The 14,088-nt window shown below is 37.8% G+C and overlaps 1 protein-coding gene across 3 annotated transcripts in view; it reads right to left on the bottom strand.

Moving 5' to 3' along the window:
- The window catches only part of WAPAL (wings apart-like homolog (Drosophila)), a 159,698-nt gene that overhangs the window by 48,888 nt on the left and 96,722 nt on the right, over window positions 1-14,088 (bottom strand). For all 3 annotated transcript variants that reach the window (XM_009334640.1, XM_009334642.1, XM_009334641.1), the window contains one exon: window positions 5,214-6,263. In XM_009334640.1, coding sequence (XP_009332915.1) covers window positions 5,214-6,263 — 1,050 coding nt within the window. The remainder of the gene's footprint in view (window positions 1-5,213; window positions 6,264-14,088) is intronic.

Below are 14,088 nucleotides of genomic sequence, written 5' to 3'. Positions count from 1 at the left end.
TTTGCCGCGGTTTTGCCGCCTCAGGAAGGGTCCCCCGGCGCGATCCTCCGCTTCGGAGCCCTTCGCCTCGGTGGCTTCGAGAAGCCAGGTCCTGAATGCAACTCCCAAAGAAAGTCAAACCAACAGAACTGGACCCTCCTATTGTAGATTAAAAGCTAAAAAGTAGCTCACTTGACTACAGTAATTACAAACAGGCAACTCACTCTGGAAATGCAAGATGTGTTTTCACCCACCAAATCAGCACAATAATTTGTGCCTCATGCTAAGACTTGGAGCTTGTATCGTGGTTAATAATGATTAATAGTGCTCTATATCAACTAAGCCACAATTTTAAAATCATCTATGTTTCTTCGTTTGAATTCTACTCCTAAGTGATCCTGAACTATCCCATTTAAATTAGGTAATTATAAATTCAAAGAAAATTCTTGATAAAAATGTTTCAACCCCTACTTACAACAGGATGATTTTGCATTTTTTGATGTCGCTAGCATATCAAACACTTCTATGATTAGTTTCCTAAGATTATCTGGAATGCTTTTATTTGAGCAATGCTCTCTGAGGCCTTCCAGGTATCCTAAAAGCACTCTGCATACATATCTTACCAGATTTTCAAATCTAAACTAAACAGGGTGTGGGGGAGAAGTCTTTTGTTAATATTAACTGACCCAGACAAAGACACAAGTAGTTTGGTAAGCAGTGACACTAATGAAGCTGCTTGTTTTCCACTGTCTCTCTCTCGTATGGATGTTCTTCCCCCCTTCACAGAAAAGATGAGCATATTGACCTTTTTCTCAATATGGGAGCATGTAAGGCCTTGTCTCATCTATCCAACCATTTTCAAGGCATTTATAATCTTTGAGACAATTTGCCTGTCTCGGCTAAAATTGGGAAGATCTTCAAAGACCAACTAGAAGGCAACACCACAGTGAGTTTCCTGGAGAAAACCAACCCAGTTTTGTTTTAGTGCCTGAGGGTAATTCTGCAGAAGATTTTGAAGTCCAAACAGGAGTCTGCCTTTGAGGACTTTGATATACTCTTAACTGGCTAAAAATATTTACTCAATTAAGGTGATTCAGTTTTTGAGGAGATGCAAAGGAAGAAAAAAAAAAAATAGGGCAAGTTTGCTCACCAGAAACGAACCAAGATGCTGATACGCAAAAGCTATTTTATTATCCAAAAAGATTATAGGAATCTCATCTTGATCACCGAAAGGAAAATGAATGCATGACACAAAGGTTAAGTTGTATATGGGAGCTGATTCACAAAGCAAAAGGCTAAGCTGCAATACTTACACTACAATAACAGGATAACTGCTACTATAATTTAAATGAAGAATACTGAGGTCCATCATTACTATACTGCTTATGAGATACATAGTGAAGAAGGAGGTGAACCCAGTAAAAATAAGCATGTTAGAGAGGACAGAACTTCATACCTTCCCTTAGCAGAAGGTTTCAAGCAACTGCTCTATCCTGTTTATGTCGATCTACATAGAGATATGGAAATGTTTAATTTTAGTCAGCATTTTTCTTTTTTTTTTTTTTAATGCCTGTCACTTTGTGTAATAATTTTATTGCCATTGGCCAAAATGAAATGTAGTAAAACAAGCATTAACATAGTCCTAGGTGTCCCAGTTGAACAGGTGGGAAATAAAGCATTCTGAGACTGTAAGTGCAGAAGTTAAATATATTAGAAATCTTAGTGACCACCCTAACCATTGACAACCATGGCAGGATCTTTAGAAAAAGAGAGAAACAAACTGATAGCACAGTTATTTCCAGAAGTACAACACTCCCAAAGATACAGGTTTGCTCTTCAAAACTGAAGTTTAAAGTTATTTTTGGTTAAGCTTTACTCTTCTTTGTCATTATACTTCAGATTTCCCTCAGATACAACTCGCCATTGATTTATATAGTCAAGTAATTAAGTAATTTTCCTCCAGTATTAAAAGCTTCTCTTTACTAGAGTCATCCTCTATTCTGGCTAGCGAAATGACACAGGTACTGTTTTGGATCTAGTAAAGTGTCATCAGTACTTTTAGCCCCCCTGGCATTCTGGCTGACTACAGCTGGGAGGCTCAGGAGTGAGAGGGGCTTTTGCTTCACTGGGCTGCTACGCTAATATGAGAGAATTTTAGATTGGAATGGCAAAAAGAAAATGGCAACTTTAACCAGAACTCAAAGCTTCACCAAAAATCTCAGGCTCAAAGTTACGAAGTACCTCCATTAAAAGGAAAAGTCTGTGAACAGCATCTAGGAATTTAAAAGCCGGAGCATCTCATGGCTTGGGTTTTTACTTATTTGGCTTTTGTTTGGGGTTTTTTGGTGGTTTTTTAACCAATTCAGCAGGCAAGCCTATGGTACAAGTGAACAACAGAGAAGACGCTTCAGTGAAAGACAGTAACTAAAACTGAATTTATCTACTTTGCATTTTTTTCCTGCACTAACAATACTGTCCATCTAGTCTTCAGTGCTTCCTTAAATTTCAGTTACAGAAACATTTAAATATGTATTATTATACTTACTTTCCCTCAACTGTGAACTACTAGACTGGAAGGAATAGTCCATTTCCAGTTCAGTTAGAAAATCTTTGCATGATGTTTTATAGTAAGATTCTAAAATATGTTTCATAAAAATAGGCCTAGATTACGGTAAGTAACCAAATCAGTATTAGGGCAAAAATTTTGTAAGACTGTAACAGGAAGCATCAAATCTCTTGAAAAACTGACTGTGCCACATAACATTCTTTACACGCAGAATGTCAAAATCAGTCTTAGGAATTTCCGGGGCTGGAATTCAGAAAGGCAATCTGGCATCTCACCTGTCAACCTGGAAAGGGAACACCGGGTTTTTATCTGTGGATTTATTCATTAGTACAAAGAAGAACAGCACACACAGAACTCAGGTCGCAGTAGCACCTCTCTGTACTGTTTGTAACTTCAGGAAAAAGTTTTATTGTGCAAAATGTTCTGAAAGCTTTTTCTGAGGCTTGGATTCAGAACTGGCATTTTCCATCGACGCAGAAGTCACTTTGTTCCAATATGTAAAGACAATACCTTACAGCAATGTCACATATTTTACCGCAACTTCAGGCTTAGATCCAGAAGTCCTTGATAAATTCTCAGACTCAGCATCACTAAACTTAAGGACCTCAATATGGCTGTTCTGAGTGATCGTGATGCTCAAAATTTTCAAAGGTCTGAGAGAAGACAGCATGAAATGTACCAAGGAGTCCTACACATTTTAGGGCAACATCAGACTCCCTATTTTTATAATCTGTACTACAGGATTGAACTAGGGAATGTGCTGCAACCTAGGGAAATAACTTGACACCACTCTTTAATTTTCAGAAGAAAAAATACAAGTCAAATCTCACCTGGCTACAGTAGCACAAAACAGGAATCAAATGAGCAAAGGAGATGCAAAATAAAGGGAAAGCATCTCTCGGCAGAGGCACTGAGAGGTAGCTCTTACCTGAGAAATGGAGGAGTGTATTAAGAAACTAACAAAACACAAATTTACATCTACCTGTGACATGGGAAGCTCTTAGGAAAATATTTCAGAGAAATAATCTGTGATACCCTGGAGTATAATGACCTCCTTGGTGAACATAGTGCTGAATGCAAACTATAGATATTTTGAGACTCCAGAGGACAGCAGCTGAAAGCATTATTTGATGGGTCAGCATCTCAGCTGCATTAACTGTATAAGCGACTTTTTTCCTTGGAATAAATGGCTGAACAAAGACTCTTCAGAGAAGGGGACTCAGATGGAGTATTTCATAAGCAACCCTGTAAGTTAAACCCATTTTCCAAAGAGGCTGGAATGCAAGTGTCTCATCATAATTAAATTTTATGAAAACAAATCAAGGCTTTTTTTTGTTTGAAATCACAATTTTCTCATACAACATCAGTATCAATTTGGCCCTTTTAGAATTTACAAAAAAACCTAGCAGTTACATTTACCTTTGATTAAAAGACTTACAGACAATTCTGGTTTTAGAGACCACTATAATTAGAACAGAGAAATGAAACACTTTTTCCTATGAAATTTTATTTCTGGATTATATTAGCAGAAGCAATTTGTAGGAAAAAACAGCTTCTCCAACATTTGCAGGCTAGACTTGAGTCCTCCCCTCTCCCCATCACAATGAAATATATCCTGCCAAAGTCTTAAAAATGAAACAACTTCAGTGAATGGATAAAAACTTCTCATGCTTCATGCTCCAAAATGGAGGACCAAAAAGTTCCCTAGAACAGCAACAGTGTTTTGAAATACTTATTCCAACACGCATGATTCTTTGGTATTAGACTTCTTCAAAAAGAAAAAGCTAAAAGAAACCTTTCAAAGTTATTCCTTTTCTTCTTCACCAACACACCTCAACTTTGATCAAAGTCATTACATGGGACCCAAACGACCACCAAGCCAGTCTAATTTTTCAAAGGCACTCAAACACCAGAACTTGCTCAGCAAATTCTGCGTGAACAGTTTTACTCGTGTGTGTGCGTGTGTACACACACATACACACACACGCACCACCTATGCAGAAGTTGGAGATATCTGAGAACTGGAAGCAAAAGCAGAAATACATCAATATGCAGAGGCACACCCAAAGACAGTCACCTGACTGGCACTCCATGGGTCCCCACAGCCTCTCCTTCGAGCCATGCATCCTCGGATAAGATGGAACTTGAGAAAGGTCCAAACTGTTTACAAACGCGTTCAAAAGCACAAAAAGGAAAAAGATATTACACATTAGGGACATGGTTTAGTGGGCATGGTGTTGTTGGGTTGATGGTTGGACTCGATGATCTTGGAGGTCTCTTCCAACCTTAATGATTCTATGATTCTGTGATCTCTAAGAGCTACTTAAGTTTCTGCACTCAGCTCCGTAATTCTGGGTTGATGTGGAGCTTTTGTGGGAAGATATCTGCCTTACGGGCATAGGTACTGTATGCTCAACACACCAAAAAGGTAAGAATCTTCTGTTCAAAAAGAAAAAACTACCTCTGGCAAGAGATCAAGGGGTATAAAGCATACTTCTAGACAGCTATGAAACACCAGACAGGACCACAGCAGAAATAAGCAAATTTAACTTCCAGATTTCCGAATCAGCAGTACTGTTCGATAAACTCCTAGGCATACTGCAAAAAGAACAAAATAAAGGATCAACTAAACTTAGATAAGTACGTATTCTGGAAGAGTTCTGCTTACCTGCATTAGTACTGAGCTGGCTATCCTGGGAACAGTTTTCATTGCCATCAGAGGTTGACTGTAGTGAAGAAGATGGTGCAGTTCTACTTCGTTTTTTGTTAGCTTTCCTTTCTGCTACCTGCCACTCTTCATCTTCATCCTCGCTTTCACTCAAGTCATCAAACCCAAAGTACTTGATTTTGTAATTGGAACTCCCAGAACTTCTAGAGGCGCCTTCATCTCCCCCTCCCTCATCTTGATCATCAAACCCAAAAAACTCTAATTTGACATCCTTTTTGGATTTAGTATTGCTTGGTCGAAACCTGGTTGTAGTTTTTGTGGTAGCAATGTCTGCTTTTTTTCTTAAGCGTCCAGCTTCTCCCAGGTCAGTAGGGGCTGCTGTGGTAAATTCATCGATTCGTTCCATGGTATCCTGTATAGTAACATTACAAACTGACAAGCAAGATGGATGTAGAACAGTGTAGTCTCTAGTCCGTCCAACCGTCCCTCTAAAACTGGTCCCACTACTTACAGAAACTTTTCTTGCTGGGTTCAGACCATCATTATTTGACTCATTGTTTGCTTTGGATAAAGACTGACTAGTGCCATCCATTAGCTTGTCAAAATTTGCTGCGCCCTGCGGTTTTGCTTTGTTGGATCGACAGTATGTCCTACAGTTGCTTGGCCTAGGAATAGTTTGCACAAGTTCTTCACTAATGGCTTCCTTTGGATTTTCTGTATCTTCTTTATCACACTCCTCATCCTTGCTCTTCATCTCTGAGAGAGGTTCACTGTCGAAATCTAATACATACTCTCCAGTTCTGGTGTCTTCAGTTTCATCCTCCCATTCATACAAGTGAGTTCTTAGGGGCCCCTTCGTCTGAGATGTTTCTGATGGAGAGTCTGCTGTTTTTCCGATGTGGGAGTCCCAAGAATCAGGCAAGTCCTTGGCTTCAATGTTGTATCCAGAAGTGTCTGTAGTTTCAACATTGGTTTTGTTACTGTCTTCAGCATTTTCATAGATGAAATGACTGTTCTTCTCATTATCTTCATTCAAATTCTGCATTTTATCTACAAGAAAAGATAATTTTTTTTACTAAAAAGCATTATTAAAAAAATAATCACCCTTGCAGGAAACTTTGAAAAACCATAATATAACAGCAGATATTCAGTGTTCAATGACAAAAAACATTAAAGAGGTCCTTATGCTCCCAGTTTATACTTTTTAAGCCTTCTAGTTTAAAGTTTTTGCTATAATAAAATCTTCTCACTATTTCTCACAAAAATATACACTAACTTGAAATAAGCATCACTTTGAAAACATGTGCATCATGAAAAAACCCAACAGTAAACCCTAAATACAACCACTTATTTACTTATACAACCTACACAAAAAAGGAGTCTGCAGCAAAATTTTCAGTGAAGTCAAACACCATTCAATGTTTCACACACAAGTGACTTACAGTGAACAGAGATAAAGAGCAATCATAAAGCATTTTCTAATTGTCTAACAAAAAAAAATTCCTTCCTGAATATAGGTTGTGTGTTGTATTTTATTCTTACATAAACATACTCCCCCAATCCTTGTTTACATCAAGCTACTGCAACTACACTAGTTTCAAATGAAAGTTTTGCAATACAGATTTTAGTGTCTGATTTCTGTCAGATGCCCTGCTTTAAGTACTTCTTGCTTTTGCATAGAACTTGAAAAGAACAGGTAATAATACTGGAAACATAACACGGATGAATCAATGAATTAGCTAAGTTTACATATATTCATTTTTAGTACTACAAGATGTATTATAGTAGCCTCCTGTAGTCAGGAAAGGGGATACGCAGGCAGGTTACAGCTGCTCCTTCAGATATTCCTGGTCTAAGGACTAGATAGTAGTGAGGCACCATCACAGTAGAAATGAAAATCAGCATGGGCCACAGAACATACCGATGAAGTTAAGTAAATTTGCTGAAAATTATCCTGTAATTCACTGCCTAACACAGTAACTGTACAGCTACTAAAACCAGTGAAAGTAATCCATTAACACATCTGTACTAGAAATGCTACAGTCCCTGTTACAAACTGTATCGTAACTTTTGATCAATGTACCCTGAACAGAACAGCACACAACTTCAGCAACTGTTATTTTGCTGCTTCAAACTAAAATATTTGGACTTCCAGAAGAAATACAGAAAATGCAATTCTCATCACAATTTTTAATTAAAACACTTCTGAAATGCAGGCTTTTACAATGAACTTCTACAGATCTGAAGAAGAGCTGCTGCCAAAAGTTAGTCTTGCACTTCTCCAACCCATAGCCACACTTGCATCTTATGCTGTCAAAGAGAACCAATTCCACTGTAAGAGATCAGTTCTTGTAAGATTTGTTTCCAGCCGACCAGCATCCACACGACAGTAATGCCAGGAAAGACAGTACTAAGTCTTCCACCTGTTGTCCCCTAAACTGGTAGGGAAACCATTCCCTTTGGTTTCCCTGAATACCAACAAAAGCTCAGTGGATTTGGTACCACGGTTTCATGAAGATTGCATCTGCCATACTCTGTTGTTGCACCTCACACACACACAAAGATACCCAGAAATACAAGTGTGTTATTTCCTGGAAATGAGACAAACAGAAATTTCTTTGAAATTTGTGAGACAGTATAACCAAACACAGGAACCAAGGTGTCTACCATTACTATCAACACTCACTGTACCAGCTGCCTGGGCCAGGAGAAGCAAGATAAGAAGTCTGACTGGAATGCAGAAGACCCTGATGCATAGAAGAGTAGCACATGATGAGATAAACCGGAGAAACAGAAGCAACCGGGACAGGGACAAGTAAGGGGAAAAAAAAAAAGTGGTAGAAGAGAACACGCTTAGAAGACACAGGCGTGGAACGCTACAGTAATAGAAGAGGCTCCACTGGCAGAATGCAACCCCAAAGGTTCCAATTTGTTGGGAAGCAAATGCTTCCTAAACTTATCAGTAAAATGAAGGCTTTAGCATCCTTTAGCACTAGTCCTGACTGCATTAAACTTCATCAGCTACCATTTACCCAAGCAGCACAGAAGTTTCATAGCACTGACCAAAAGGTTTCAACCTTCCTGATGAGGACAGTGAGCACCGGTACTGTTCCAGGGACTTTTGTTCATTTGTTTTCAAATTAAAATGGCATCATCTAAATGCCATCCTTGCACATATGGTTTGTAAAAGAACTTTAAGGTGCAAGCAGAAATTTCTAGTAAAAGAAATGACTACCAAGTCAAGTTTTGCAGGAAATTGGCTTAATCCTAGCTGAAATTCCTCAGGGAGACAGGACAAGTAATATCTCACAAACCGCATCTAAGTTTTCTGGGAGTCCAGCTGAGGTCTGTCACAGAAGTTTACTCACTCAGCTAGAAATAAAAAAAGGTCTTCACAGAATATATGACATGCAAAACTAAATTCCCCAAAGAACATCAGTCCTAGCCATCTCAGTGATAGAATCTTGTTTAATCTTTTTTGGTATCAGTACATTACACAAGACATCTTGTTATTCCCATTTCAATCTCATGCTTGTGATAATCTAAGAGGCCCAACCAAAATTAATCTTTCTGTAGTCAAAGAGTGAGCTAGACAGTGTACAATATGTTCCTTTTCCCCCCATATGTTTAATATTATTGTGCAACTGAAGACTACCATAATACTCAGGCATGAAAACCAGCAAGATAAACTCAAAAAATTTTCAGACTTTCTCGCTGAAATACAATATTTTGCAGCCTCACCACTACTGTTCCATATCTGAGTGCATATTTACTGGAATTAATGAAGCCTAAGCAACATTTAAAGTAAGTACATTTAAAATATGCCTGTCCTGGCTTACTAAACAATACTTTACTGACTTGTTAGGGAGAAGTTTCAGTATGCGTATCTGGAAAGGGAATGGTTCTCCCATCCTAAGAAGTCTGGGATTTTAAAGAGACGCATCTCATACCAGGACCAAATCAAATCTCATCTTCCCAGGGAAGGAATAGAATACATGTATGTGTATGCACATTACAACCCACGAGTCAAATAATTCAGGAGTCTGTTTTGAGGTAAAAAAGCTGAAATTTAAATTTTACATTGTCTTAGCTTGAATCATTATCATCTCAGCTACCGTCTTACTCTCAAGCAGAAAAGATGATCAACACATCAAGTCTGGAAAACAGACTGAAGAGGCCAAAGATATATAAAAATACATATAGCTCATACACATCAGTAGCATTGACGAAAAATTAATGGAAAAAATTACCAAGGAATCTGTCCCCAAAGAAACGTTAATCAACTATTCTGCAAAAGTGTTTTGGGGGGGGGGGTTTTGGGTTGTGTTTTTGCTTTTGGGTTTTGGTGGGGTTTTTTTCCCCACTCTGCTACTAGCACATCACAAAAATCATGACTACCCTATAATACATACTTTCACATATGTTGTCTTAAAACTCCAGGTTTTTAACACGCAAAAAGCAAAGATATTCAGGGAGTGCATATTTAAGTCTTTCACTTAAGATCACTTCATCTAAAACATACTCCCTGAATTCTTCTGTTCATTCATCAGTTCTGAAGCAGTGTTTAGCAGTTGAAACCACTTTACTTTTTCAGTCCCTTGCCAGGAAGTTACTCTGTCAGTAAGCAAGAGCTAAAGCCATCATCTACTAGGTCTTTGTAAGAAAGATGATCCTCATGACACTTATATCAACTACAGTGCTGCTTTTATTTAAAAAAGTTTTTCTAACATGCATTAGATATTTCACCAAGTAATAATAAATCCAAACAGATAACTAAAATTGACTCTTAATGAAAATATTAATTTTGATGATGTAGTTACGTACACTAAAAAACTATTCTCAAATTGTTCTATAATATTTTAGAATGCGCTAAAATTAGCCTAATATTTGTAGGACTCCGAGCAAGCAACACAGTTCCATCTAGTCGCCTGTGACCTATTAAGGGAACAAAACTTTCTACTCTCTTATTGCAGCAGCCTCATTTGGACAAACTGAAGCATCAGTTGAGAGATGCATCATGACAAGAACAATCCTTCTTCACATCTATTTTCTCCATTTCAATTTTTCCTGTACTTTCTGCACTGAGGTTGTTACATTTTTTTCTTCCCAGAGTGGCTCCTATTCTCATCTCCAATTTCACACTTACCCAGTCTGCCTACTCTTCTCCTCATGCTCACTCCCAACGGTCCCGAGTACAAAACTGAGGAAACTGAGCTCGCCAATAATTCCTCAATGCCAGTCTCCACCGCCTCTAAGAGAACCACCAAGAACGCACAAGTACTTCAAGGCATTAGTAAAAACTGATCGGATTGGGTTAAGGCAGTAGCACCATACATCTAGTCCTACCAGCCTTGAATTCCTTGTTTCTCTCCATCTGTAAATGTGAGTAAAATCCCTTTCTCCAGTCAGCTCAGCTGACTAATAAATAACAAATCCATTCTATCCCAAACAGCTTTATTGATGCTTGGTTTACTACACTTCTAAGAAATGATCTTAAAAACCAAACACACATCATTAACAGCTCTTTCTGTACCACAGTAGGACGTCTGTTGACTTCGTATAAGCTATGCATCATTTTAAGTATGTGCATAAGCAACTTAGAATTTTGAGTTGTCTCTGAAAAGACTCCACAAGTATCAACAAACAGTTACATCTCATTTTTCACTCTCAGCTAGTAATTTCATACAGCATACAAAGTTACTCTTAAACAGCAAATAAGTGGCAGTTAACCTCCCCCTTCATTTTGCACCTATCAGACACCAAAATTTTAAAACCATCCAGTACTTCCAAAGTCTTAGTAACTGCAGGAGGGAGGGAGGCTTTTCCATCTCCAATAATAAGCAAGGCTGATGGAAAATGTAACCAGTAAACAGTTTACTGTACACCAGGTAGAAAGCGTGGCTTTAAAACTGAATCATCATAATGCATTAGTGGAAAACTAAGCAGTGACACTTAGAGGAATACTTCCTTGAAGGATACTTTCTCAAGCCACTGTTTTCATCTCATCAGTGGGTCAACAGCTGTCACACTGAAGCTTCTATACCAGAAATTACTGCAAATCACTTGCTAATTGCCCAAAGGTGTACAACACCAGCAATTCCGATAAATATAGTAATTTTTCAAAGCAAGGTTATCTGTAGTAACTATTACAGCAGAAGCTAGCATGACTGAAGGAACCGTATAACATATAATTTTATTTACAGGTACAGAAAGCACAGAGAAAACATGAGAAAGTGAACTAATTTTGAATGATTAGATATTCTGTAGTTCAAAAGAGGCATGTAATTTCTCCTCCCAATTTTAACTGCAATTAGGCTCTTTTGGCACTCAAATACCAGAACAAGTCTCCCAAGTAATTTCAGATCAGCATAGCACATAACTGTATAATCCACCAGAGAGTCTTTTCCTTTTTTTTTCCCCAGGTACTAGCACAATATTCCTAAGAACCATAACAATCTTCTGTAGTAATCATGATTTGTTTTCTGTTTAAATCTCTAGATCTTAATTATCAGAGTATGAGAACACCAATCTAAATGACTGGCAGGTCTAAATTAAACGTTAATGATAAAGAAAAACACCCACAAATTTATACATACCTCTTGCTTTATTTTATGCTCTAGTTTATGTCACTAGCAAAATAGGGATGTCTTAAGTATTGCTGATGAATTAATAAAAAAAAAGCACAAAACTTCTACTCCTTCCCACCAGAGATATTTTCACACAGAGATGCACACGACCAAACTTTGCAAAGCTATATTTAAAGTGATTATGATGATTATTGTCCCAAATAACCTTTGTAAGATGACCATTAGAGACAAAAATTCAAGTTCATACACTGCAAGATATCCAATTTATATAAGGTAATAGTTTATACTCCTCTAGATATATGAAAACATTCAACCAGTGGGAATGTAACCGAGTTCTCAAAATCCCACTGCTTTTTCAGTAATAAACCTTTGCTTTTTCAGTAATAAACCTTTAATGTGCATGTAGACTTATATCATTTAGACTAGATGGACATAAAGAGAATATTCTGTTCATACCTTTTTAAAAAATACACATATAATATAACCACTCATTTATTAGATGGAACAAATGCTATTCTATATGTCCAACAAAACAGAAAATGCCTTGTGGCTACCATGAGTAGCCATAGTGGGATTACCTCTTGCCTCTTCATTTTTAAGATCATGTACAAAAGGAAGAATGCAATTCTAGACTTAATTTATATACATTTTTAGAACTTTAAAAAAAAAGAGAAATTAATTTTCTTTAGAGATAAAGCACCTACATCCTTCAGCTGGACATCTCTGGTAATTTTGAAATTAAGGCATCTCAGATTTCAGCTTTATTTTTTCATTAAGTACCCCTAACACATCTCACCCTTATTTTAAAAGGTTTTTCTTTTTAAGAAACTAACGTCTGCCTGAAAATGCGCTGCCAAATAGCCCTCAGAAGCATTACAATTTCTTCATTGTACTATATGAGGAAAGGAAGGAATATCTCCCCACCCACAAAACATTTAGTTCAATCACAGTAGTAATAAAAGACACCATATAATTACAGACTTGAGATGGTGGAAGTACTAAAAAAATTGCAAGGCTTTCAGAAACTGCCAGTCTGAAACTTTTTTTTAATTGTATGTCATCCATAAGTGTTTTAAACTGAATGTTACAAAGAAAACAAGGTAAGTAACTAATTGAAGATAGAAAGACAACTTCCAATACGCTTCTTACCTTCAATCTTTAGCTATATATTGTCTTAAAGCTATATATTGCCTTAAAGAAGGCCAATAGTTTTTCCAGAGCAAAAGCCATGCTAGATCAGTTGAGGAGGACCTCTGGTACTAATTCAAGCTACCTTCTAGCACAGGCAGTGAACATAAAAAGGGGACTCAAGGAATCTCTCTATTCACCTGGCTCAAAAAACTTCACTTCTGGATTGATGATGAAGTAAGAAAAAGAAATTGCTAGAAGAACCAATAAAGAGACCATACGGCAATTTGTCTCCACAATTGGCTAAGTGATTCCAGTCACTTTATATTGTATACAAAATGGCAAAGAAACATCGACAAATGCATAGAAGTTTTAAAAATGCAAAAATATGAGTAATTCTAAACCTGATCTTTGACTGTCCCCCACTGCTTGGAGTGGTGTGGAACACATTCATTACTTCTTTCTCACCTCCGGTAACAAGAAGTAAACGTAGGGGGAAGTTACTGGTACAAGCAACAGAGAGCTGTGACAGTCACTGACCAACATCGTCTGTAAGTACAAGGCAGCTTTCTGTGAAACAAGTGACCACGCATGATCCCAGGACCTAGAAATAAGCATCCAGAGACCAAAAGGAACAGGCAAAAACCAGCTGTATTATACCTATAGCTGCAACAGGCCAGCAGAGTTCAGAGCGGCCAGGAAAAGATGCCTAGTATGAGAAACGCTTCAATGAGTAATTAACGCAAAGTTTTCCTGCTGGTGATTTTGAAAGGAGAGAGTAGAGAATACTAGAAACTACCCGAAAGTACCTGGGGAGAAGGGAGGAGAAAGTAAATGGGGGGGGGGACACAGGGACGCGACAACACACAGGGAACAGGAGCTTAAGACGTTGCACATGTGGTCCCAGGAGCCTGAAGTATTTTTCCAGGATTTATTATATATCTTGCCAGAGTTGCTCTGTTTTGTCAAACTAGAGCTACTTATCTCTTTGCCTGGACAGCTTCACAGATTCCTCAGAGAATTTTTTAGACAGCTCAAACTGGTATTTTCTCATATCACCACTGATGACATACTAGAATATTTACAGGAATGAAACTATATTGATATGATTGACTGATCACCTAGCATTGCACTTTTAGCATTTGGGTACACATTACAAG

This window comes from Pygoscelis adeliae, unplaced genomic scaffold (assembly GCF_000699105.1).
Source record: "Pygoscelis adeliae isolate BGI_AS28 unplaced genomic scaffold, ASM69910v1 Scaffold361, whole genome shotgun sequence".
NCBI classification, from domain to species: domain Eukaryota; kingdom Metazoa; phylum Chordata; class Aves; order Sphenisciformes; family Spheniscidae; genus Pygoscelis; species Pygoscelis adeliae.
The sequence above is the reverse complement of the archived record's forward strand: the minus strand, read 5'-3'. Positions and strand labels throughout refer to the sequence as shown.